Source organism: Anas platyrhynchos, chromosome 13, assembly GCF_047663525.1.
Source record: "Anas platyrhynchos isolate ZD024472 breed Pekin duck chromosome 13, IASCAAS_PekinDuck_T2T, whole genome shotgun sequence".
Taxonomy (NCBI): Eukaryota; Metazoa; Chordata; class Aves; order Anseriformes; family Anatidae; genus Anas; species Anas platyrhynchos.
In genome coordinates, this window is record NC_092599.1 from 4,392,876 (window position 1) to 4,419,924 (window position 27,049).

At 42.8% G+C, this 27,049-nt stretch overlaps 1 protein-coding gene across 3 annotated transcripts; it reads left to right on the top strand.

The window, feature by feature from the left end:
• The first annotated feature begins 3,921 nt into the window (after positions 1–3,921).
• EIF4E3 (eukaryotic translation initiation factor 4E family member 3) lies at positions 3,922–24,811 on the top strand. 3 transcript variants are annotated; one of them, XM_013091797.5, is made up of 7 exons: positions 3,922–3,996; positions 14,135–14,207; positions 16,060–16,154; positions 18,148–18,208; positions 21,284–21,350; positions 22,742–22,897; positions 23,433–24,811. In XM_013091797.5, the coding sequence occupies exons 3-7, from the start codon at positions 16,129–16,131 to the stop codon at positions 23,477–23,479; spliced, it is 357 nt and encodes a 118-aa protein (XP_012947251.1). In that variant the 5' UTR covers positions 3,922–3,996; positions 14,135–14,207; positions 16,060–16,128; the 3' UTR covers positions 23,480–24,811. The 3 variants fall into 3 exon arrangements, with proteins under 3 accessions (XP_012947251.1, XP_027323441.2, XP_071900250.1); XM_027467640.3 differs by lacking the exon at positions 3,922–3,996 and adding an exon at positions 6,248–6,439; XM_072044149.1 differs by lacking the exon at positions 3,922–3,996 and adding an exon at positions 11,968–12,029.
• The last annotated feature ends 2,238 nt before the right edge of the window (positions 24,812–27,049 follow it).

The window sequence follows — 27,049 nt, forward strand, 5'->3', positions numbered from 1 at the left end:
AGGCCATTTGCAGCTTTTCTTCCCCGAGGAGGGACCCGGCTCTGTTACCGATAAATAAAGTGGAAATTTTGACACCAATTTCAAAGGGAGCTAAACTGAGCTCCATGAAAAGGGAGTGCTAGCATGCAATGCTCCTTTTCTTTTTGCTTATTAATGCAACTAATTAAATGTTTGTATTTTTTAAGCACTAACTGGTTTTTGATGGTTGTTTAGAGACTTTGAGAAAGTCAATAATTTTGATGAAATAAGACTGTAGGCTCCAGAACAAAGTCCACAAGGAATCCGTGATGTTGCTAGGATACAGCTATTAGTATTTTCAGTGGCTGGGATATTTTTTGGTGGGTTTTGTTTGTTTGTTTGTTTGTTGTTGTTTAATAGAGTGGTCCTCACTTCTCCTACAAACAATAAAATATGTGATTGCCTGATCTCATTTACATGGCCTTGTCTCAGTCACAGCAACTAAGCCGAATTTGACCCATGAGTTTCTTTTATTTCAGAAGAAGCAACACCAGGAGTAATTTTGACCTGAGCTATACAGAGCACTTTTTATCTGGAGCTGGATGTCTTGGAGGTGCAGGATCAATGTCACAGTATGAAGTCAGTCTCCCTCTAGTGGTTTATTTCCAGAGGGGCCCTTGGTTTTGCTGGCTTCAGTGAGTACGGAATTTGCTGGCGTGTGATGCAGAAAGTTCAGTGACCCTCTATAAGCAGCATCGAACTAATAATGTACAACAGGTGAGTATAAAACCTGCTAAAACAAAACCAAAACCACTGCATTTTCTATGTTTTTCTATTTTACAATCTTTATATTTCTTGCAATATCAATACAAGATGAAGCTTTCCATCCCTGGCTTACTCTGCAGTCCAGGCTAACATGCTTGCTCGGTGTGTAGGATGAGACCCTTGCACATTGTTTCCTTCAGCTGTGCACCAGGCTGCCTGTAAAAAAAAAAAAGATCAGTATTTAATCTCATGTTCCACATCAAAGCAGCTGCCAGATGTGGTGCCAATAACATTCTTTTTGATTTAATATAACACAGAATAGCATGGTGGATGATGCTATTTTGGGATCGCCGTGTTTGGGGAAGCAATATCTAAGTGAAACACTGCAGATATTTTACTGGGAAATAAGGAAAGGAAAGCTGCTTGGAGCTTGTTTCCAATGTATAATTCAGCTCAGATTTGAGGTCCGTCAGGTTTCTCTCATTTCTGCCTGTAATCTCATCTTTGCTAGGCATTTGTTTCTTTAACACCTAAGATAGATCCAGTACCTTAAAAATGTAGGCAATGGGAAGGTGGAGGGATGAAAGCAGAAGCCTACAATCCAAAGCTAAGTTAGAAATTCAGGTCTAACACCTGATGCATGGGTTTTGATGCTGAGGTGAGCCAGTTCAGCTCCCCAAAAATGGATGGGTCAAGAATAAAGATCTAATGTAAGGCATACTTAGTTCAATAAATGCCTTTACTTAACTGTAAAGGGCTGAGCCCTCCTTCATGAGCAATGGTAACCAACAGGGCTGTGACTGCAATGCATCAAATTGCCTGGAAAGACTGATACCTTGAGCTAGCACACTGATCTGAGGCAGGTAGAGAGCTGGTGCTGCTTTCTTCGTGAGCGTATTCACTTCTGGCAAAAATCCTCCTGGATTTTTCCTTGCTTTTTCACATACCAGGGATGCTATTTGGCCTTGCTTTTTGCTTTATAAACTGTAACACAGAGAAAGCTTGGAGAAATTTAGGATTACCTGCCCCAGAGGTGAGCAAGCTCCCATTCAATTTTCATAGGTCCCTGGAACGGGAGGTTATAAGATGCCAGCGTCTCTCTGTGCCGCACTGTACAGTTATGCAACAGCTTTAAGGGGCAGGTTTTACTTTTGTTTGACTTTTACTTAATGGCCAGCTTGTGTTGGGCAATCAGGACTTCCGCATCCCTTAGGAGATCGTTTAAAACACTTTCCTTCATACGCTGCTGTGTAAAAGCTGCACAGTGGTTCCTGTTAGAGTGGTTTTGGAGCCTTTTTTTTTTTTTTTGACCTTCATTTTTGTTTTCACTTTTCAGGCTGAAGTTTCCACATATAATGTCTGGGCCAAAGGTGATTTGGTTTTGCTTTTTAACTTGAGCAACTAATTTTGTTTATATAAAGAATAGGCCTTTACTCCTTTTTCACAGCTCCACAGCTAAAAAAGTGGATGTAGAAATTCAGTATGCACATACTCCTGCCTGAGATTTCTTCTAGCGTCACTCAGAGACAGAAAGTTAATAGTAGCCCTATGTTTGTGAGGAGGTTACGGACACTTATGGGATGTCCACAGATGTAGGTTCGTGCCCCTGAAGGAAGCCTTCGGTGGCAGGCAGCTTGCAGCAGTCGGAGGGGTGAGGAGCCTGTCCTGTGGAGCAGTGCTCGGTGCTTGCTGTCCCAGGCAGGACTGGGCTCAAGGCTGCCAGAAAAACTGGGGCAGCGAGACAGTTTGTTTTGAACAAAACAAAGTTATGCAATACCATTTAGTTCTGACATGTTCCCAATAAGCAGCAAATGAAGAACTCACTAAATACAGTATATCTCTGGCCATATCATTTGAATATAACTTGTTTCCATGACAACCTCCGCTTAACAGCTTGGCTGATATGAAATCATTCCTAGATGGGGGAGCTTTTGCCAAAAGCATTTGGATTCAACACTTTAATATCATGCTTTAGGTTTTAAAAAACATTTATTTAAGCCTTTGGAAGCAAATATCAAATCAAATCCCTTCCTCACCTCTGCTTTGGCTTTCGGTTGATCAGTTTATCTTCCTGGGAAGCTATCAGAAGCAGCTCCCGTGTTACTTAATATGCTTCTGAAGTCACAGGCAGTGTTTCAAGAGCCAGCGATCGTGACACCAGCGTTTGGTACAGAAATTACATTTCATGGCTGTTGGCTCAGTCTGCGAGCCGGCGGGGCACCGGCAGCAGCAGCTGGGCACAGCAGCCAGGGCTTGTGCGCCAGCCAGCTCCCAAGTCCATGAAGGTTTTATGCTGCAGCTGGCTCTGGCTCGAAGTAAAAGACCAGCTTCGGCTAGGCAGAGGTCTTCCCCAACATTTCACACGGTTATTTTTTTATTAGGAGCACCGAATAAACAAAAGCAGGTTATCTGCTTGGTGTTTGCTGAGGTGCCATACCTATCGCCTCGGAAATAGCCGTGGGAGGCTTCCAGCGTGGAAGCGCAACACGACTGCTCATATGGCGCTTGTTCCCTTCCTCGCTCGCAGGTGCTAAACTGTGTTAAAACGCAGCTAAAATAAGCCTAATGCTTTGCTAATATTTCTCATGCATGCAGGCATTGTAGTTGCCACAGCGATGTTATACAACTGCCAGCAAGGGAAGGGATGGTCCTGAATGTTTGAGGAGGCTGCCTGCCCCTCCAGCCACGGCCACGTTCCGCTGCAGGGATCTTCCCCTCGAGCTGGGAGCAGGGGCTGTGCAAAGAGCCACCCGAGCAGGCAAATAGCAGCTCAAGCACGTGTGATACAGCCGGTGCTGCCAAGGCTCTGGGATCAGCACAGATGATAAGGGCAGGGTGTTAAATGTCAAGTAAGACCATGGAAAGAGTTATGTTCAGTGTTCCAGCTATAGTGTGCTTGCTTCAACTTTAAATAGCCCCAGCAAGAAAGTACTTGGACCCTTGGGGCAAAGAGGTTCACGTGCTTAAAACTGAGTTCAGGAAAGCAGTGGCCCACTCAGAATGGGCCAAAATGGTATTTCCCACTCCACTTTTTTTTCCCTACTATTTTTTTCCTCATATTATTTTTTTTCTTTTTTTTTTTTTTTCTTTCCCACCAATGGTTACCTGGGAATGTTTCAGCTGTTACCCATCTGCAATCAGCTGATCTGATCTGCCTGCTGACTCCTGCTCTTGGCTGCCTGGTTCTGCTTTATAAGACCTTTCATGGCAGACAATCCCCCCTTTGCCTAGAGATTCTGCAAGCAAAGTGAGGATGTAGCTGGGATGGGACAAGTAAGTAAGGGATAGAGACAGGCAGTCCTGCTGTGGTGGTGAGCTGTAGTCACCTTGTCTCTGTGCTGCCTTGGAGCACGGAGTTGCACCATAACGCAATTTGTGTATTGTAGGTCTGCTTGAGAAGGTGCAAAAGCACAGGAGATGGCATCAGCAGGGTTTCTTTAAAAATGAACATTCTAGATATGAGGCAAATATCAGTGAAATACATTTTTAATTAAAGTTCATAAATCTGTCTAAAAGTGCTACTAATTTCCTGGAACTCAATCTCCAAAATGTTTTTGTTCAAGGCATGCTGGCAATGCGGGAAGGCTGAGCAGGATCAGGATGTTGTTCTCACCACTGTTTCTCCTTGTGAGATCCACCTCAGGAGACTTGTTCTTGCCTCTGTGTCACGACTTCTTAGAAACGTCTGTAGGCAAGGGCTGCGTGTGCTAATTCAATGCATCCTGTGATTGCCCTTCCTCCACAGCCAGATTAATTTACTGTTATCTGAGATTCCCATGATGTACCTTGTGCCGCTGTGAGGCCTGGTGTTTACCGCTGTAAACAAGAAACAAATAGAGGCTTTACATGTCTCATTTGGAGTAATGATACAGGCTCTGCTGCCTGGTATTCACTCAGTGTCTTGGAGGTGTGGGGGCTGTACTTTGATATTGTTCCTTACAGCTCAGGTTGTTTGTAACATGGTAATTTGTTTTCAACCTGAGCTATAATGTTTTAAATGATGAACTGCTTGCTGATGGTGGAATCTGGAGGCTTTTGCTGGAGCGTGTGGTTCCTGACAGAGGCAGGCAGTGGATTCAAGGAGTTAGCTGTGTAGTATGTGCTTGTGGTCTTGGCCTTATTTCCAGCAAGATTGGCTGCATAGACAAAAATAGGCACTGCACTGGCAACCTCAGCAGGGCACCAGAAATGCCACTGGCATGGAGGCTGTCTGCCGCAGGCCCAGAGGCGAAGTGTGCCCTTCAGGAAATCACCACCCTGCTACCTTCTCTTCTTCTCCAGCTCTCCTGTGAAAACCCAGGCCTGCTGTGCCTAGATACAACCATTTAATGTAGTACTTTGTTCAGGATGAACGTTTTTGGTGGGTGCACCATTAACACAGCGGGAGAAAGCTTGGAGTGGGCATACCAATGAATTTCAGACTCCAAGCTTTCCCAAGCAGTCATTATCTTGTCTTCTATTTAAAGAGCAGTAAATTAAATTGCAAGAGATGGTGCAACTGGTTTTCCAGATCTTATTTAATTTGGCTAAGTAGTTAGCATTTTCCATCTGCACAACATAATCATTAACTTTTTTTGTTTCTTCACTGTCACTGTACAGACTGCTTTTTATGGGTGATCTCTGGCCTTACTTACTGTTAGATTTCATTTTTTAAAGGAGTGTGGCTTCACTGATTTTTCTTTTAGGAAGAAGTGCATATAAAATTATTCATCCTACTAAATGTGTTTGCAAGGAATCCTATGTGATTCATGGTCTTTGATCCTGCTATCGCTTATGTGGGTGTTTAACTTTACTATTGTGCATAGTCCCACCGGGGAGAATCTTAAATTAAGAAATACTATTATAAAAATACTGTGAGATTTTTAAAGCACGCATCCATGCTGGATTATGGGAAACGTCTCCCTTTAAAAGAAGCATGTAAATTAAATAGGAGGGGGAGAAGATGAGAAGACAGATAAATATCGCCCTGTCCGAGTCAGCTGTGTGCTCAAGTCACATCTATCACTGCCTGTCACCACCTCTCTGTCCCTGTGTCCCTCTGGTCCCTGTGTGCAGTTTGGGGTGGTAGAATGTAAGAAAGACATAAAACTGTGTCCAAGGGAGGTTTATGCAGATGGGGAAGGTGTGTGAGGAGTGCTGAGGTCCCTGGGTCCAGCCCCGAGCAGAGCAGGCCGAGGGGAGGCCTCATGGCGGCCTGCAGCTCCCTCACAGGGAGCGGGAGGGGCAGGCGCTGAGCTCTGCTCTCTGGGGACAGTGACAGGACCCGAGGGGACGGCATGGAGCTGGGACAGGGGAGGGTCAGGCTGGGGGTTAGGGACAGGGTCTGCACCCAGAGGTGGTCAGGAACAGGGACAGGCTGCCCAGGGACATCAGCACAGCCCCGAGCCCTGAGCTCACGAGGCGTTAAGGCACGGCTCCCAGCCACAGGGTCTGCTTTTCGGGCTGCCCCCCTCCACCAGCCGGCTCGTCCCCTCCCGTCCTTCCTCTCTTCCCCTCCTCCCCGCGTCCCTTGTCCCCTCCCCGCGCCCTCTCCCGTCCCGCCCCCCCGATGCGGGCGGCGCTGCGGGGCCGGCCGGGGCAGGGACATGGCGCTCAGCCCCCCCGCCGGCCCCCCGGGCCCGGAGCCCCCCAGCTCCCCGGAGGGGCTGCCAGGAGGGCCGGGGGGGCTGGGGCTGCCGCTGCCCCTGCACTCGCCCTGGACCTTCTGGCTCGATAAGTGAGTGGGGGAGCCGTGGGGGGCGGTGGTTATCGGGGGGCTGGCTTCGGGGGGGAGAACTTCTGGATGTAACATTCATTTGCTGGGTGTCCCCCCCCCTTTACGCTTTCAGCCAGCTGTTAATAAAAGCACTTTCCGAGCCAGTTTTGCTTTTGTGGTTCCCGATGCCGGCGCCCCGGGTGTTGCTTTAAGCCCTAAATTTAGCCGTGACGCGAGGGAGGGGGCCCTGGGCTACGCGGGGGTTTGGGGTCACCGTGCCGAGCCCTGGCCAAAAATGAAGCTGAAATCCCGGCCTGCTCGCCTGTCTGCTCCCGGACTGTGCTTTTGTCTCGTTATTAACCTTCTGTATCGCCCCTTCCACCTTCTGGTGTGTTTCTCCTCTCCCTCAACCAGGAGGAGAAGTTCTCTCCCCGCAAGCCTTGCTGCATGCTGACCTCTTTCCTTGCCCTGTCCTGAGCTTCTCTTCCCCTCTTCTGTCCCTTTTTTTATTTCCTGATGGAGAAATAGCATGACATTGACGAAAGCAGGCAAATGGTCTCAGGTCCAGCAAACCAAACCTTGTGAGTGACCCCACAAATCATGCCTGGTTCACCCCTTTGAACCCTGACTTCGTTTCGGTCAGGCTCAGGGTCTGAATCGTGTTTTCTGTTTGTTTGGTTACTTCTAAAAAAACAGCATTTGGACCACTTCCGAAGCAAGCTATCACAAAGATCTGCTTGTTTACATGAGCACGGGGAGATAAGCATGTCCAGCTTGTATAATTTATGCCAGAAGTTAAAAATCCATTTCACGTTACTGACCTGTATCGTGAGCCCCTCACCCCCAAGTCCTGGTTCAGCTGCATTTCAGGCATTAAAACTCAGCTATTCTGCTCACTTTTCTTTCTCTCTCTTTCTGATCCCTTCTAAGTGCATTTAATTAGGTAGTGTTGTTCTTCCTTACCTTACAAAACCAAAAGTGAATGTATATTTTAAAAAAATTGTCACCAGGCGTCAGCGTGTCTTCAGCCTTACCTACACTCAGCACAGTTTTGTTTACCAGCTGCCTTGTTTACCAGCAACAGTAGCAGAATAATGACAGGGAACAATATTACTATTTTTTTTTTAATGTAAGTCATTAAAAAGCACCCAAGAGAGCTCTTAATGGACGACTAGGAGCTCAGATTACTGCAGTGTGTGGAGGTTTGTGTGTCCACAGAGTCCCACTGAAGCATCTGTACTGTTTATTGGTACACCCACACGGTTTGCTGGGGGACTGGTGCTAAGGTTTGCATGGGATGAACTTTCTGTAGAATGCAACTGAGCATTTTTAACTTACTTCAGTAACGCCTAGTGTGGAGCAGTGGTGTTGTGTCATGCGATGGTACTGCTTCTGAGTGCCTCTACGTATTACAGGGGTTTGGGGCTGAAATGCAAGAGGAAGTGAAATTTGAGGGTAAGTAGATGTTGAGATGGAGATGTAGAGGTAGGCATCTTTCTATCCCTCTATGGTGAGAGATCCATGGCACACGTTCTAAGATCACCAACATGTGTCTTTTCATTAAGTCACACTCTTAAAGTAAATATCCAGGAAGCAGCACTTCCTCTAGCAGCTTGTGACATGCTTCCAAGTGATTCACTTGGGTTTAATGGCCTCATTTTTACCTTAGTGTCCCGGATTCATCTCCCACCTCAGAAGTAAATGCCTTTGTTTTATCCACATTAGCACTTGTTTCTCTAAATGCCTTGGCGTAGGTTTAAGCTCTGAGGGCTGCAATCCTGTGACCAGGTTCTGGTTCACTGTCATTATCACACGCATATCACGGGCCAGTTGCATTTCCTGGAAGTGCTAAGCCTTCTTTCTTGGTACATGTCTAAAATATTAACAGTTGGATTTCACTTTCTTATATCTGACCCCGTGTATGCTTTAGGAAAGTGAGAATGATGAAAGTGTTTGGGAAAATATTATTCACTAGTTTGACAAGTAAGATCCCATGAATGATCTTCAAATGCTCACAGGCCATTTCACATACAGAGACAGAAGCTGTCATTTTTTCCTGTTAAAAGAAATGAGATTTTTTTTTTTAAAAAGTTCATGTTTTAAGGTGATATACCAAGTGTTCTAAAACAGAGGCTTTAGATCTGCTGTTTTGTGTGTCCATTCTGCAGGTTTCTGAGTTGATACCTGCATGTCTTATTTGTAGTGCTTTGCGTGCCATATCCTGGTGATGTTACAAGGTCTGGAGAATTTCAGCAGGTCATGGGGATGCCTTTGGTACCACCTTGGGAAGCTGATTCCTGCTGGTGGCTCTTCACACTCCTGCTCTTGTCAGTGTGGCTGTGAATTAGTGCACAGTTCTGCTTGTAGTTGTCTCTGGCTTTTAAATGAAAGATCGCATTTCTAGTTTTTGCAATATACTTTATTGTAAAAAAAAAAAAATAATAATAAAAAATAGACGATACATGTACTGTGATAATACCTCAATGAATGTAATAATTTAAAAACGAACCAGGTTAGGCACTTGAAACTATCCCTTAATGGGATTTGGGATTGTAGATCTAGATACAATATGTGTGTAAATATGAAGATAGTAAACTGATTTGGCTTTTTGATGTGTATGTTTGGGCACAATGCAAGTATCCTACCTGGCGTTGTGTGCCCTCTCATGATCAAAGCTGCACTAAGTAAGCCTTTCCCTGCTAAAATAATAGAAGATACCAGTACTAATAGCTGTCTGCTTTTTTCAGCCTCTCAATGAGAAGCCAGAGGTTTTGTCAGTGGTTACAGTTCGTGGTCCAGAGTTTGTGTATGCACTTGCAGTGATGAAGATGTCACACATCCTTGCAGAAAGACGTCTTTTGAAGATCTAAGTGCGTCTGAGCTGACAGTTCTGCTGACATGCCACTTTCAGTCAACAGCGAGGAAAATACGGGTACCCTTCTTTACAAATCGCTGCTATCAGAAATTGAACGCAGATCACAAAAGCCTAGTACAGAAGTCTCATTTCCAGATAAGCGCTGTCACAGATGCGCTCATGTCAGTGGAAGTGTGTGTGAGTGTATGCACACAGCAGTGCTGGTTTCATTGTAGGGGCTTGTCTGCCTTTTCTTCTTGCCTCACTTCAACAGTGCTTTTTAGGTAATTTTGTTTATGGTTCAACTCTTCTGTATCATTGAGAGGAAGAATATGCTAATGAATGTTGTCAAATGTAATGCAATGTTAATAGACAACTCCAGGAAAGTGAAAACATTCTCACATAAATACACCCCTATATGCTGATTTTCCTCTCCCCAGTTTATAGTGTTGAGATCTATATAAATAATGCTTAGTAGACAACTGAGCTGTTTTCATAATAATTGTGAATCATTATAACTGAACACATCAAATATTGGAAACTAAACTTAATAATTTCCCTTCTTCCCTATAGCAAAATCCTATTTATCTGGAATCATCTATTTCATCTATTAAAGCTCATGAGTAGGTGGCTTACAATGAAAAATGATGGTTAATATTATAAAAACGTTCAACCTGGTAAATGCATTTTGACAGGCTTTGATGGCTTGAAATCAGTCTTTGTCTGCATTCAGGATGGATTGCCAGATTTATTTAGTTGCCACAGCATGTTTTTGAGTTTAAGCTTTGCAAGTAAATATTTTGCTTATTCGTACCCAAACCAGTGTGTCTCAGCACTGACAGTGGTATCTTCAAAAGTGCTCGGCAGCTTTTAAAGCTCCCGCTAAAGCCGTGGAGCGATTCCCGCTGGGAAACAAAGGCCAGTGTGAGTACGTATGAAAAAAAAAAAAAAACTTCTATCCTTGGCTCTTCGCAGGGAAACAGAAGAGCTACAGTTCAGCGTCACATTAACATAAGCACAACCACCTGGAGGTTTATTCATGCATAAAACAATGGAATTTATCTTTGTCTCTTGTTCTTTATTCATGCTGGAATAATAAAGGAGTAGCTAAGCAAGCTGGCAGTAGGATGCAGTTTGGGTAGGTTATTTCTGGTTCCATGCTCCACTTCTTCCTAATGCCCCTGCAGTTTACTGGGGTGGGCCTGACCTCGTTAGGCAACTCAGTTCTTCCAGAAGTTGCACTGAAACTTCTCCCATAAATATTCTGAAGGTGCAGGAAGGTGCTGGGAATCGCAGGGCATGGAGCAGGAGAGCTGCTGAATATTTCATGTGCAGGCTCCGTGGGGAAGCTGGGTGTGCATTAATGGGTTGGTGGCCCAGGGGCTGACATGCCCACCTCCAAAAAAGCCTTCTGTGTCCAGCTGCTTTCTGACACAGCCTTTTCCCTCCTGCTTCTTCGTGTTTGCAGTGCTTGTTGAGTTGATTCAAAACAGCACCATGGCAATAATTCAAAATTCATTGTGGCACATCAGCTTGATGTTACTGTTGATGGCAGTAAAACTATCCCAAATGGAGGAGCCCCACAGTGACCTGCAAATACAGACCCTTAAACAAAGCTTTCTGTTTTGTAGTAGAATATGTATTGAGTTTTTTCAGCAAGGTACACAAACATTTTATTACTCCTAGCTTACATTGCAAGTGTTTGTTGGAATACGTACAGAAATAGGAATATCTACAGGTTTCTTCATTAGGAACTCATCTAACACTTGTGCTAGTTTAATCTAAACTTATTCTGTGTACTTAGTTAAAAAGAAATAATTTCTTGGGTTTCGAGGCACACAACCCGCTCAATTGTCATCTGTATTATCTGCTGAGTTCCTGGGAGGCTGTGGCAGAACAGCTGCAGTTCATTGCTGTCAGCAATCTGCCATTTTGAATGAAATGCACTTTTTCCTTCTCTGGCTGTCTGTGATTTAAAATCCCGTTTCTGTCCTATACTCACGCGTTCAACCCAATTTGTGCAGGTGTAACTTCTGCAGCAAATGGTCCTGAAACTTTTAAATTGCTGCATGCTGTCATTTTATCATTTACAGCCCCTTCTGTAGTATTTGCTTAATAAGGTTTAGGGGTTCATGCTCAGACCCATAAATCAGTGGCACTTCTCAGAGCTGGGTGAGAGGCTGACATAATGCAGTGTAATCTTGTGGGCACAGAGTGCTTGCCAGGCAGGTTACTAAGAATAAATGAGTAGTCAGTCATCTTAACTTTTAAAACAAATGATTTGCTGGTTGATTGGTGTTTTCTGCCAGGTGATAATGTTTTTTTTTTTCCCAGACAAATATCAAAATGAACCATTTGATGACCTTGGAGTGGAATATTGTCTTTCATTCTTAGCTGATCTTTAAAATGGCGTTAAAATAACTACACGGCTACCGTGATTATCTAGATAACCTTTGAAAGCTATCATTACAGACTGGGTTTCTCTTTCATTTGAATAGACCTTACCATGGCAGCATCTCGGGAGCAGTATCAGTGTGAGCATGCAGAGAAGATGCCACACGTTGTACAGCAGAGTTAACCCCGTAGGTGTTGGTGATCTGCAGTCAGCAAACTGGCAGTAGCATGCAAGAGAAGAAATTCTTTGAACGGTGGTTTGAAACAAGAAGAGGCAAAACTTACTCATGTTTTGCCTATTAAAGGTTGATAGTACATGACACGCAGTGAGATGTGCTACTTCTGGTCAGCAGCAAGGAAAAAGTAAGTGATAGTTTGCAAATCCACAATTCCTCATTGACAAAAACACCTCCTGCTGAGTTTCCATCTCCTTTAACTTACTGCTTTCATTGTTTTTTGTGTTTGAAAGTTGGCTTTGGTTTTGTTAAATATCGTGGATTTTTCTTTTTGCTCTTTAATGATGAGTGCAGAGCACAAAGATGCCACCAGTCACTATAATAATTCCTTCTGAGCACACTGAAAGCTTTGTTTGTTGTTATTTTCACATTATCAGTCTTTCCCATGGGAGTTTTTGTAGTTCATGAACCACAGGACTCAGACCTGCGCTATATTGATTTCTTGTCTGTTTTTTATAATCTCTAGTTAAATTAATTACTGAAATTGGGGCATCAAATGCCCTGTTTTCTTGTTGAGTCCATTACAGTGATGTAGTCTTGTATCCAGTGATCATTAGCTAGGCTGTCCTATGCTGGAAAAGATGGAGGACTTTCTCTGCTGCTTTTGTGTGCACTTTAAAGTCATTTTGCTTTGATAGGAGCCCCCCAAGAAACCTGGGGGCCAGCATTAAAGTTCAGTTGATCTGGTGCGGCTTCAGCAGTTTTGCTTGCTTAATTATTTCATTTCTTCTGTGTGGACTCCCCTTCTGCCCCAGAGCCTGAATTACATCTGTAACAACCGAGAGTTGTTGTAGTGCTTTACGTGCCATTCAGATGTACTGGGACAAGCAGCTGCAGAGATGGGAGGGTTACTAGGGTCTGGTTTGCCCTTATCCTGGGATCTTTCTCCAGAAGGTACCCGAGCATCAGCTGGATTCCCCTCTGTCTCCTCTGCTTCTGTTTTGGGGTTCAGTCTTCTGAATGCCATCCTTCCTGTGCAATGGGAGGTTGCTTTGTGATCTTCGTTCTGCTTTACAAATCCTGTGTCAACTTCTGAGGAGGAAAATGCTTCTGGTTTTAACAAATTGAACAAGCCCTGGAAATGCTGACCTCGTTCGCACTAAGTGTGCCGGAGGGTGTGTGCTGGGATTGTCAGGTTGGTGGTGGAGCGAGGACACCTGGGGATGTGGTGGATGTGCTGCCCTGCATTGCACACACCTGAGAGATGGCACAAAGGCTGAAAAGGACACGGTACTGCAGTGCCTAAAGGCAGCAGCCCTGGTTGGGATGGGAACATGGGAATGGTCGGTGTGAGGGTGACCCAGAGAAGCTCACCCTGTCTGGTGTACAGCAGCGTAGCCCTGCGCCCTGGGTGTGAAACAAGCCCAAGCACCTCCTGGCTTTGTGGCAAGCGCCAGCAGCAGACACAGCTTGCAGAATGAATTATTGCTGGTGGAAGGACTGCCTGAAATCCCAAATTTACCGTGTGGGTTGCGTTAGGTGGCTCACAGCACTGAATCCAGGAGCTGTCCTTTGGCATTCCGCATTCCCACAGCCCGTACGCGTCTCCCATAAAACACTGAAGTGCTCTGCAGTGAGATCAGCTCAGTGTAACAGCAGTACACCAGTGAGCCCTGCATCTTTTTCTCCTTCCATCCATCTGAGGGATGCAGGAGCAGGGCCGGGGGCTCCTGGTGCTGCGCTGGGCTGGAGCCCGCTGCCACCTGGCGGCCACTGCCCCCCCCTGCGGCACGCCGGGGGTCTCGGGGTGCCGGGGGTCTCGGGGTGCCCCTGGCTCTTGGCAAGCACTGGCAAACAGCCTGGGGATGCAAGCTTGGGTCTGCAGGTTCCAGACAAATAACTTTTTTTCTAACAGCTGAGAAGTGTGGCGTGGCAGTTAGCAGCATCCATGTTTTTGGTTTAAAATCTGAATTTTACCTGCTTACTGAAAGTGATTTCATAAAACAGCAGCTGGGGTTGGTCTTTATAGGTCCCTTCCAACCGAATGACTATTAAATTCTATTACAAAATCCCAATTTACCTGGTAAATCTCTATTTACTCAAAAGTATAAAAACAATGGAATTCCTCTCTTTAAATGATCAATTATGATTAGAATTGGAGTTCACTGGATAACTTTGATTTGTGGATATTTTGTCTTCGCACTCGTGTGATTCACTTCTCCCTGTCTCCCTTCTTCCCCCTTGTTAAAATACATTTTTATTAATCCCTACTTTCTTTTTCCCCCCCCCAAGGTCACTACCTGGTACTACAGCAGCCGAATGTGCCTCCAACTTGAAGAAGATTTATACAGTACAAACAGTACAGGTAAGGCTGGCTTGGCTCTAGCAACTGCCACACAAGAAAAGCAAAACTTAAGGTGTGAAGCAGGATTAACACCCATCTGGGTGAGTCACGCCCATGGCTTTGCTCACCTGTGGTAGGAAGTGTAAGCATTATTGTGCGTGATCGTGTGTGGTATCACATAGTCATTGTTTGAATTTCACTTGGCTTTCCAGACCAGAAAAGGAGGAAATATTGGCTTGATCAGGCAAGCCCACCCATAAACTTTCCAAAGTTTCCACTTGTGCCTGTGCTGCATTGTTATACTTGATGTGTTTTCAAGTATTTTTCCTGACTTTTCTCTAAGTTTTAATACAGAAAATCATTGCATGAAGACTAAATGTTACAGCCTGTGTTTTTATTTCTTTCTGCCCTGGAGCATGACTTTTTTCTTAAAAAAAAAAAAAAATAAAACTAATCTATCAAACTGACACATCAAAAGGCTTTTACATGTACATCATGCAACAATGGGAAATTCTGCGTGTTTGTGTCATCTGCCAGTGCCCATCAGCGGGCATCTCTTGCAAGTACATTGCATTTCTGTTTTATACCAGAGTTACCATGCCTGTGTTAGCAGGAGTGGTTGCATCAACCGTGCAGCAGAACACCTCTGTCAAGTTTGAGCTGACAGTACCAGTGGGTTTGTTTCAAAACCAGCTGTGCTGGCTCTTTGAACTGTTGGAAAAAGGTCAGCGTAAGACCACAAAACAGTGTACGCAGTATCTGGTAATGACCATTTTCCCACTCTGCATCCAGCCTTTATTCATTAAATTATTGGGCTTTATTGTTCAAAAAGCTTAAGTCTTTCTTTTCATGAATTTGGGGCTGAAAACACAAAGAATCCCTCTGGGAAGACCCAGGCACGAGGCCAGGTAAGCTCAAGGGGGAAAGCTGGAGCCAGCACTTGGTGTTGGCTCTCCCGTGGGAGCCACTGTTTGTGCCTTTTTCCATCTTCATCGGTGAGAGGAGCAGCACTGCACGATGGCCCAGAACTTAATATAAATGTTCCTAGTTCTCTCCAATTTTTCATACCCACTTTTATATTTTTAATAGTTTTTCTTCTTTTGTGACTGGATGTTGGTAATGGCTGTTAAATGGAATTGCCAAGGGCTACAAAATCTTATCGCATAATGTTGCAGTCTTTGTTTCTAAGTCGTGCTAATGATTAAGTATTAGATGAACTAATACTTAATTAGTTGTACTAATGCTTAATGTTGCATCACTACATGTTGATGCAACATAAGTCTTTCAAATCCTTTCTTCTTCCTGGCTGTTGGATAAAGAAGAAAGAGAATTGGGATCCCTTCAATCATCCCTCCCTGTTGCTCACCACCCTTTCTAGGTGCCTTTTATCCACCCCAAGCACATGTGACAGCTGCTGCTCTCACTACCAGAATAGCTGGGATGTATTCTGATGGATCCTGCATCTTTTCATTTCTCCCCCATTCCTGTATTAACGTGCATCTTAAGTTCTTTGTCTCATGAAAATTTGAGAGCTAGTTAGGGATTTAGTTCAACGGAATTATTGCTGTTTCTTTGTAGTTCAAGATGATCCCAGTGAAGTTTTAGACTAGTTGTTAGTGACACAAGGTGGAGATTTTATGTAAGTATATCTTCAGTATGTTAAGGAAGTTCAGTGTACTGGTTTGTTCTGACATACTTCAGTATAAACACACAAAAGTGAAATTGCAGTAAGTTTCATTTTCTTATAATGCAGAAGGTGACAGGTCTCTAGGAGTAAGATGTGATGGTTTTAGAGAATATGACCAAGGAAGTAAATTCATTTGAAATGTATTTTTTGTGTTAATGCAACTAGTGTTTTTTGTGTTTTATAAAGAATTTCTGGAGTGTCTACAACAACATTCCTCCTGTGACAAGCTTGCCCCTGAGATGTAGTTACCACTTAATGCGGGGAGAAAGACGGCCACTTTGGTAAGTGTGTTATCATCAGACGCTTCTGGGAGCGGGCACTGGGAAAACCTGACGTGGGGAAAGGAGGCAGGGAAAGGAGGTGTGGGCAAGGAGCATCACCCTCCTGCTGCCTGCAAATGCCTGACCTTGAGACCTGCAAAAAGTATCCTAGGGGTTATGTTAAGCTTAAAAGTGACTTGTACTAAATAGAGTCATTATTAAAAGTGCAGGCTGTAATTTAATTGTCCACCTTTGAACATAAATGTCAGAAATTAAATTATGGATTAACAATTAAGAAATTAAAATGTGCCTTTGAAATCTGGTTCAAGACTGCACAGAACGTTACTTGTCTTTGAAACACGCTATTACCTTGCAAATTTTTCTTTGCAGTGAAGGTAGCGTAATAATGATGCAAATAACTGGTGCGTCCTTAACTGTTCTTCACCTGTACAAAATTATGGAGTGTGCATTAAAATCTACTTACAGGCTTGGGTTAAAACCAACATAAGGCATTATGAAGTGGTGCATTGCAGCAAGTCCCTACTTGATTGTGGGATAGTAATGAAATAAAGTATAAATCATTGATGTTTTCCTTTCAGAAATTGAGTTTAGCATACCTTCTTCCTGATCCAGTTCCTTCACATCTTAATTATCTTAAACATTTGCTGAAGAGATTTGATCTTTTTGACATCATTTGCACTAGATTGTAATTGGATTAGGGTTCTCTAACTGGATCATCGTGTCTCTAACTGGATGTTGAGTTACTACAGGAGGTTTCTGTCCTAATCTACTGAAGAGGCAAATACTTCTTTAAAGTGAAACTCATCTGAAGATCTGTGTTAGTTTTCTAAAAAAAATACTGTGACTGGCCAGAATAACTAAATTGGGTTTGAACAAAATGTTGGTGTCTGTATAAATCAGCTGGACCAATATGTGCAGCTCCTTGATATTTTTGAACGGATTTTTTCATTCTAGTCTAAATTCTATTTTGATAAATCACTGTTAAAGGTGTAAAATGCAAGGGCTTTTCCTGAAAAAGATACATCTGTTTTAAGACTAGGTGTGTGTGCTGCCTCTTAGGGAAGGGATTGCAAGAGGTTGGTACCATTGGTAACCCCCTGACTTAACAGTAATTACTGCAGAGAAGCTTTTCTCAGGTCGCAGTTGTACTATACTGGCTAACCACAGCATTGTTTTTTAGAGGAAAAACAAACTCAGAAGAACGAATTAGAGACTTGCAAAGGTTTCCCTCCTTCTTCCACAGGTGTTTGTATGGACCAGTGTGACATCATTGACCTGGAGAGTCTCTGTGGCTTTCATAATGGCTTTTTGCTGCTCCAAAAGTGACGTTTAGGTTGTGCCTATAACTTTGCTTTTACAGAGCCTTAACAGAATACTAAAAGCCCTAAAATTTTAAATTTTTTAGAAAGAACTGTAACAAACTTCAAAAGTTCAGAGGTTTCTGTGTTGCACCATTGACATTAAAAGACAGTTTACAGGTTGGCTGTCCTGGCCCCAGACAACTTCAGTCTTCTTTTTTTTTTTTTTTTTTTTTAAACAAAGGCAGTTAATTTCTAGTTGTCACAAAACTGAAATGAAGTATACTCACGTTTTTCTATTGAAATGGATAAATTTGAGAGTAATAAGTTGCTTTTGTGAAAATATGTGCCGGAGATCTTCCAAAATAAAAGGTTACCATAGTAAAACATAAAATTGCTTTGTGGCTTGTTCCCATATAGTGTGCAGCCACTTCAAAGCTAGTCCGTAGCCAGGGAAAATGTATATATTTTCCAACACAGAAAACTTGGGAGAGGGATTAGGTGTTGAGAGATACAGTTCATATGAACAATGGAAGAATTATGTCTGATGTCAGAAGTCATAATTTGAGTCATGCTACCCGGGGTTAGTAACTGCATTTCCAATGGGATTTTTCTGGGAAAATTAACCCCTGAACGTAGGTTTATCTTGATGTGGATCTGAATGCTTATTTTACTGATCTATTTCCCATAACCAGGGAAGAGGAAAGCAATGCCAAGGGAGGTATATGGAAAATGAAGGTCCCTAAAGAAAGTACGGTATGTAACACTGACTCTTTCCTTTGATTTTTTTTTTGGAAGGGGGTTCCTTTAAATTCCATGTGATAAAGCTGTTGTAAGACTTCCTAGTTTTGACATCACCTGATGCAACAACCAAACACCATTTTAAAGTCTGTAATCTTTTGCTTTGAGATGGTGAGCAAAAGTTTTATTTTCAGCTAATTTAGTATCTCTTGGTTTTGATCACGTTTGTCAAGGTATTATAAATCAAATGAAAGCTGCAGCATCGTATTCCATTTGACAAAGATGTTATTCTATAAACACCTTTGTTTTCAAAACTCAGTTTGATTACAGGCATGCAAAGCAAAACATAGAAACCTCCTCCTGTTAATATTACAGCCAGAACCTCAGTAATGCTCTTCAACAATCCACACGCGTGGTTCAGCACAACTTCCAGAGTTTCACAAAGTGCCAAATGCTCCCAAGTTTTGTGTCAAACTCAGTAGGACTGCTTGTGCTTGGCACTGCTTGTATGTGCTGTGTGTGGGAGTGAGGAGCACTGTGCCTTCCTCAGGACAAATGAGGGCTAAGGCTTTCTCTCCACAGGTAGCGAGACCCATCTAATGTCTTTCTTCCCTTGAAAGAGGGAAGGTTTTGTTTGTTCTCTTTTCCTCATCCCCCTTGTGAAGGCTCTGGTGCTCACCAAACTTATTTGTGAGCCAGTTTAGCACACTATGCTTTAAAATAGCTTGTTTTTAATTTAAGTGTATAGCTAGGAGAGTTTATTTTAATGAGTATATGGGGTAAAGGAGAGAAGAATAGTGGGATCATCCCCTTTGGCAAGATTGAGTTTGAGGCTGTCAGTCACCTCACTTGTACATCTTATGAAAGTAGTGCTGCTTAGTTTTCTCTTTTCGGAATTTAGAAATGCAAAAGATAAAATGTGCAGGCATGTTGTCGTTCTAGCCCTGCTGAAACAAATGACTTTGTGTGCTGAGTGTCACAGCGTTGTCAGATGCATGCAAGTGACTTCAAATGCCTTTTCCTGTGACCTGCCACAGGGAAGAGGCCTGACCTGTTCACATGTTGTGTGTGTGCAGGTGGGGTCTGGATCAGGCCTTTAAATGCTAACCATGAACTGTAAGAAAAATGTGACAGCCTTGCAGAAGGCATTAAATGCTGAAAGATGGTACTTGAAACTTCAGCCAAAAGCTAATTGGTTTTGCCTGTGGGCTCTTTTCCATATGTGAATTGCAGCTTTCCTGCCTTCAGTCCCCAGTGATCACAAAAGACGCTGAAATTTTGTTTTTCCTATTATAACCCAAGGTGTGAAGATTGTCAGCAGTGACGAGAGGTTTTGGGAGCCTGCATTATTGTGTGGTGCATTTAGGGACCCCAAAGAAGCCTTGGTTTTCATACAATGATAACCACTTTCTGCCATGAGGTTACTTCCTGATATCTCAAACTAAGTACCACATGTCCCTGATCACCTCTGAAAGGTTTAATGGGAGATGAACCTGAGTCAGCTTTTAGTACCTTTGTAAATGGCATAAAATACTATTTATGCCTATTTCTCAGTCTTGGCTTCATGCTTCTAATCACCACACACCCAGACCGCATCTCCCTGGCCAAGAAGAGCCGTCTTGTACAGCCCTCACTGGAAGATAATATGCTAGAGCAGTGCTTGCAGGGGGTGTGGAGGGAGGGAAATGTAGTTATTTCTGAAGATACCAGTCTTAGAAGTGGTATGAAAAACTGACCGACAAAATACTGACACTTCAATGTTGTTGCATGTGTACGGTGACCCTTCTGTATGCTGATTTTTAATACGAAAACTAATACTTTTTAGATCCTTATAAGCCTGATCCTGCAACTGCTTACTACTGGATGAAGTGCTTCCTACCCATGAGGCCGTGAGGACAGCTCACGGTAGCGAGCACTGCGCCCGGTAATGACTGTGCGTGGTCATCTCACCTTAATGTACGGACTGGACGCTGTCAGGCAAGGGCATCATCTCGCAGGCTCACTCTGACGTCCTCAAGCTGCCTCGTGAGCCATGGCAGCAGTTCTTCCCATAGCGTAGCTTCATGTTACGGATAGGATGAGGTGGTAATGAGTCACAGCAACGTCTGGTCCTTTGTAGTCCAGAAGATGGCTTAGGAGGACTTGGAAGCTCCATTAAAGCAGTTTATTGGTTTGTCATCCCTGTAGCTGCTTGCTTTTTGTTTTAACCCTGGTGCGTTTAATTGCTATTCCTTCTGCTTTTGTTTTAACCATGGTGCATTTAATTGCTCTTTCTTTTTAATAGTACTAAAATTCAAGTTAATTTCAAAGAGCAGAAAGGCATTCCTTAAAAGAAGTGTATTAATAAAATCTTTATGGTGATATAGCAAAATACATATATTACAGAATACATCGATGTCTATATTTTCCGTCCCTGTAAATGCACACCTTGGAGCATATTACTGAACGTGTTGATCCAGAGGCGTTCCAGGATTTGTATGGTCTTTTGCTTAGGTAATAAATGCCAAAAGCAAATAACAGTGTAATTGGTCTAACAGAGCCAAAGAAAACTGGCAGATAGTTGGTGTTCCCCCCCGTTTTAACTCTCTAGTGTGCCTCTGAATCTGTTGAAAGACAGGCTTATTTCGTAGTCAAGGCAAATCAGACTTGATGTTTAAATAATAAATCCATTTAACTTGTTGGTAGGGATTTCTGGTGCTTTTTGTAGCATGGATGGTAATGCTTTTTCATAGTAAGGCTCTACTTGTGATCATTTGTTTCTGTCTTTTATCATGGGAAATTCTTGGGAAATCTACTTTCATGCTGTATGTTGATAAGTGCATTCAGGGTGGGTCATGGACACAAAGTAAATAGAGTTAAATATTAAATATCTATTTTAACAATTCTTTGTAACAGTATTTATTTCCAGGGTCTAAACTCTTGCTCTGACTATATTGAAGAAATTATTAATATAACACAGCGTGTAATTGCAACAAACACTTTTTTGTTTAGACAACCTCAGAAAGCTCAGTTTTGAGTACATCCTCTAGCAAACCAAACTTTTAAATTAAGAGATAGTAAAGCAAAAGTAACTTTTCTTCTTCTTCTTAGGCAGCAGTATGGAAAGAGCTCCTGTTAGCAACTATTGGAGAACAGTTCATGGATTGTTGTGCAGCAGGTAACTTTCAAAAATGATACTGGTATCATATCCATTCCTACCCTCAGGAAGAGGAGGATGAGGTATTTCAGCTGTTCCAGTGCAGGGCTACCTATGAACTCCAGCTGAACAGCCTGTGTTCCTGGGAAGCCAGCAGATTATCATGGTTTTAAATGTCTATCTCTGCCAGCATTTAAATGATTAATATTAAATTCTACAATGCCAGAATTGTGGAACACCAAATTACATTTCTATACCAGATTGTTTGTACTGTCACAGTTGGAGGCAACTGAATTCGATGCCCATTAGCTATCGTGGTCTCTTCTGGTTATGTGCTGTTTGCGGAAGCACCAGAGCAGACCTGAAGCACAGAGAAGCTGTGTGGTTTGCCTGTGGTGGTGTTAAAAACCCATAACAGAGCTGTAATGGAAACCTGGGTCTTCTGAACCCCAGCTTAGCACTCTAGCCAAAGGTGATGCTTTCATTATCACTTAAAAGCATTGCGTAGGTCAAAGTAGTCTTTAGTGTGATTTAATTTACGTAAAATTCTCGAAATACCTTGCTGGCTTACCGGAAAACAGTCATTAATTATCCAGAAGTTCGTCTGTGGTTTTGTTCAGATGTAATGATTTAATGAAATCACTTTCAGAATAAACGTCTCTTCTGTGCTTACACATTTCATTTGGAAATGGACTCCAGGAAGGCGCTGGGAATGCCAGCATGCTTAAGGTGCATCAGCAAGTGCTGCCCCTCAGACACAGGCAGCAAGTATGAGCCTGTGACCATCTCATGCGTCTGGGCTCAGTTACAGAGCTGCCTCTTCTGTCTGGGTGATGTGAATGGTGCTTTTGCATCATCTCTTGTGACCCTGTTTGCCTCTCCTAAACACAATCATCAGATTAAATTAGCTGTTACAATGATACTGAGCAACCAGTTAGGAAGTGTTCCTTCACTGCTTTATCACAAAGGAGAAAAAGCCAGTTTCTGAGGAAAAATACAAGACAGCTAATCTGCCCCTGCAGGCTTTTGCTTGCAGTATTTTATGCAGTATTATTTAAGGTAGATTTCCCTTAGTAGTTTATATTGCTAAACAATCTGAAGAATCACAAGATCTTGTGAATCACAAGATTACCTCCTGGTCAAGGGTAAGTGTTAATAAAGATAAATTTTCTTGAGGCACTTCATTAAAACCATTGTGAGGTAATATTTGTAATAGTTACTATAAATAGTGTTTGTTTCTTTCTGGTAACTGTTTTGTCTGGTTTGAACACTTGTATTCCCTGCACTGGAGATTGTTCTTTTGTTGCTTCAGTTTGTTCAACTTCTGGACACTTGCACAGCACATAAGTATCGAATTAGACATGTCTCACTTTTCAAGTATTTTTTTTAATGATGCTTCCTCTTCCATGCAGATGATGAAGTAATAGGGGTTAGCGTCAGCGTTCGTGACCGTGAAGATGTTATACAAGTCTGGAATGGGAACGCTTCCTTAGCGAGTGAAGCAAAAGTTTTAGAAAAGATATATAAACTTCTGCCACACACCTCCTTTAAAGCAGTGTTCTATAAACGTAAGTATTTTTACTAGTTCATTTCCACCGCTGTTAGAGGAGCGATATGCTGGTGGGATATTTCCATGGGAATAACCTCTCTGGTTCCTCAATTAGCCATTTAGAAACACAGCATCTCTCCTTGCACTGAAATTTTCACTTAAAAATTACAGATGGTCCTGTGCCTTCAATGAGAGTTAGCTACCATTCAAAGCATAGAATATTTTAGATTTAATTTTAGAATGTTTTTAGCTTTATGCTTAATACACCTGATTCCTAAAGTTAGTGAGAGACATCTTGATAGCTGCCAAGACTGCATGCTTCTTAATGTGTATATTGATTTAGTGGAACCAGTTACAGACAGGATTTTCAGGGATCCCTTTCTTTAGACTCTCTATAAATGTGGAATCGGAACAGTGTATTCCCAAAGATCACTCCTTGGCACATTGTCTTCCTCCACTGCTTGTGCATCACTGTCTTTCCTCTTTATCTTTTCAACCCCTTGTCAAAATTTACATGTTTTCTTTTTATTTATCTCCCCTTCTCTCTCCCTTAGCGCACAGAGAGCACCATGCTTTTGAAGGCAGACGTGGAAAACATTAAGCACAGTCTTGTGCTTGACACTTAGTGTTTGGAGGTGGTCTGAACGAGCAGAAGGATGGCTGGAAGTCCTGCAGAACCACTATGTGCAGTGGCCCTCTTGAGTTTCTAACACTTCAGATTGGGCTATTGCTGCTGAAAATGAGGAAACATGGTTACCCTGCCTGCCAAATGTGCCATTCATTACTTTTTGTTTGGTTGTGTTTTCAATTTTTCATTGTTTCTTTTTAAAAGTTATTTTGGCCACTATTTTTTTAATCATATCATATTTATTCTGATTTCATTAAGATAGAATGCTTTGTTTTTCTGTACTGTACTTAGTTAGATGCAAATGTGCACAAACATGATATGCTGCTTTCTCTAGATGTGCTGTGCATAGAGGAATACTGGCTTGGTGAAATGTGTTTTCAATTTTCATTTTGAGACATTCCTATCATGCTAAGATTTACTCACTGTCTTTGTCCCAAGAGATGAAGGAGTTGCACTGCATTATCCTAATGGACTATGTAATCTGGTCTTGCACTGACAACAGCACACATGCTGTAAGAGTAAAGAGTGAAGAATTCACTGAATGAACAACTAAAGAGACACGTTTATATTGGAACTGACCCTCTGTGAGATAACATTAACAAGTGTTTAAAGTGTGATGACTTCAAAAGACTCTGTTCAGGCTCGTAGTGAGAGATCTTTAGGTAAGAAACCCTGCAAACTCTACACCTCCTATTTAAGAAGGGCTTGTGTCTTTATTTTTTTAGCGTGTGATATTTTTCTGTACACTATTGGAAAAAGTCATGAATCATTTCTAATGCATTTGACTAACTGGATCCCCATCCCTCAGACTTCTGCAGTTATTTTAGTCAACAGAATTGCTGTTGACTTCAGTGCAAAGGAGGAAAACCTATCACACAGTTCCTAAGCTGTCAGGGCTCCTTTGGTCTTTTTTTTATTTAAAGAAAATAAGTGGATTTTGTTTTACAGCATGAATGTGAACATTAACTGTGCTACTCTTTAAATGTTTGTCTATATTAATTATGAGGTGTCAGTTTGCTTTACTATATACTACCAAAGATTTAGTTCCTTTTGCGAGAAGAAGCTGCAGCGTAGAGAGGAACGTGTGCTCTGCTCAGCATTACTTCATTGGTAAGAGTTCTTGTTTGGCGACTGTTCAAATTGCACTGATTTCCACATGTTTGGAGTATTAAGAAGCAGCCATTAGAATCAAATTTAAAAGTAAGGATTGCACATGAGGTTTTTTTACAACTTTGTATTTATGAATTAAAACTGCAGTTAATGAGATTATTAATTAAAGAAATAAAGAAGTTTTCTTAGATCAAATGTCTTGCTTCTGTGATTGATTTGAGACAAAATGTTTCCAGACCTGCTTTTTTAAACCTCTGTTTTTCAGTAAAACTTCTCTTAGAAGCTATCTACATTTTGTTTGCAGATTAAAATAAATATATATATTTAAAAATAAAATATATGTATATTTTTTAAAATGTTTTTTGTTCTTAAACCAGAAAGGCGTGAAGTCCACTAGTAGTATCTCTTGTATATATTCAGTTAATACTCAAGGTCTTTTTTTTTTTTTTAAACCAAGGTTTCAAAATAAGACCACTAGTGTGAATGTAAAATGTCAGAAACTTCTCAGAATAAGTGAGAGAACGCGAGCAGGTGCTTTACCTCCATGGTGAAGTGGAGTCGTTACTGCAGCACTGAGTGGAGCTTAAGTTAATACAGTTATTAATGGATGGGTATTAGTGCAAGTGTGCACTTAGAGGCCCTCATTTCTATGGGCAATGAGTGGGTTCCTTGGGTTCCTCGTTTCCTCCAGCCCTTCTTCTCTGGAAAGACTCAGGGCAGGAAAAAGTTTTCAACAGCTCAATGAGCAAGACTTCTCACTTGTATTCAAGGGCAGGAAAGTATTCCTGGTAGGGACTTTACACCTTGCCCCTATAACATATCTTCCACAATCTGAAACTGGGCTTGGGTCAGAACACGTAATACAAGTTATAAAGGAACAAGACAAACTGCATTTGGGGATTTTGCAAGCATTGAATGTAAAAACAGAAGAACTTTTGCAGTGGCTGCCCTCACCTCCCTGGAGCTCAGTGTTACCCCTGTGCACTGCCCTGCAGCTTCCCTGGCTGCCGCACAACTGCGGGGATTAGTTGGGAATTTCACTTAATGGGGATGAAGGGCTGCCTTCTGGGGCAAGCTAATTAACAGGATTCCGTGCTGGTAATTAAATAGCAGTTTGTTGAACATAACTTGTTTGAGATCTTGGGGAGGCATAACAATTAGCAGGCAAGGGAAAGGCGGCTTTGCCCCAAAGCTCGTACCCAATCAGTTGCTGCTCCAGCTTAAATCTTTCATTCTCCAGCAAAGATACGTTTGACTCAGTTTGGTTTTTGCTGCTGTCCTTTAGCAGTAACTTCTCTCTCTGCTGTAGCAGCTGCTGGTCCCTCCAGGGGCTGTCTCAGCCCTGGGGTCTTGAGATCTCCTGCCTCACCTGCTGCTTCTGCAGCTGCTGAAATCTTGCTCTTTTTTTTTTTTTTTTTGTCTTCATAACTGACTATAAAGTATCTGCTCTAAGAGATTGCAAAGCTTTGGGAGTTTTGTTTTTGTTTTTAATTTCCCTGTGAATTAAGTAATCTCTGGCACACTCGGTGTTTGTGTTGTCTTCCCCAAATGCTTTTCTCTCCCTGACTGGTGGTGGTGTCCCCGTGGGGTGGTTGTTACACCTTGGGGATGCCCGGGTGACAAATGAATGTTGGCGGAGCTGGGAGCTGCTGCCCTGTCTGCTGGGAAGCCCTCCCTCCATGTCACTGTGCCACCAGTGTCCCTCCTGCTGCTCCTGCACACAGCACGTGGAGCTTCCTCGGCAGGAGCTGCTGCGCTTGCGTGCGCCAAAACGGGCTGTGGGTGTGTGGTGGTGTTGTGATGTCTCACTCCTGGGCTCTCTCACTTAGTGCTGTTTTTTTAAAAAAACTTGCAAAGTGGTTCAGGAAATGTGAGATGTATCAGGATTAATGATTCCGCTCTGCAGCGTATTCGCCCCCCAGAGGTGCTGGTGGCATTTTGGTTTGGAGAGGAGCGGTGAAAAATGGCACGGTGGGAGCAGGCGCGAGTGGCGGGAGCGTTTTTGTGTTGTGCAGTGTGCCCGGGTGATGCTGCCTGATCACTGTGCAGGAACACATCAGGGCATCTTCAATGAAAGCCACTCCGTGCTGTGGGCTTTGCTCAGCCTCCTGTGAGCTTCTGTTTTAGCGTGGCAGGCTGGCACGCTCTCCTCAATAATAATTAAGGAACTCCATACATCAGAGAGAGGAGCGAAAGGCTCTGCAGGGCAGGATGGGCGCAGTCAGCGCTCTGCTTTTGCCAGGTGATGGGAGCACAAAAGAAATCGCTTTTTATGTTTTGCCTATTCCAGACTTGGCTGCAGGGGATGAAGCTTAAAAGCTAAAACTGGGCAAGAAGGGTTTCCACTGGTGCTGCTGCCATGGAGGCTCCATAAATAAGCAAATCGGAGCAGGCTGAAAGCGAGGCCCGAAGTAGGCATCATTCATCATGCGA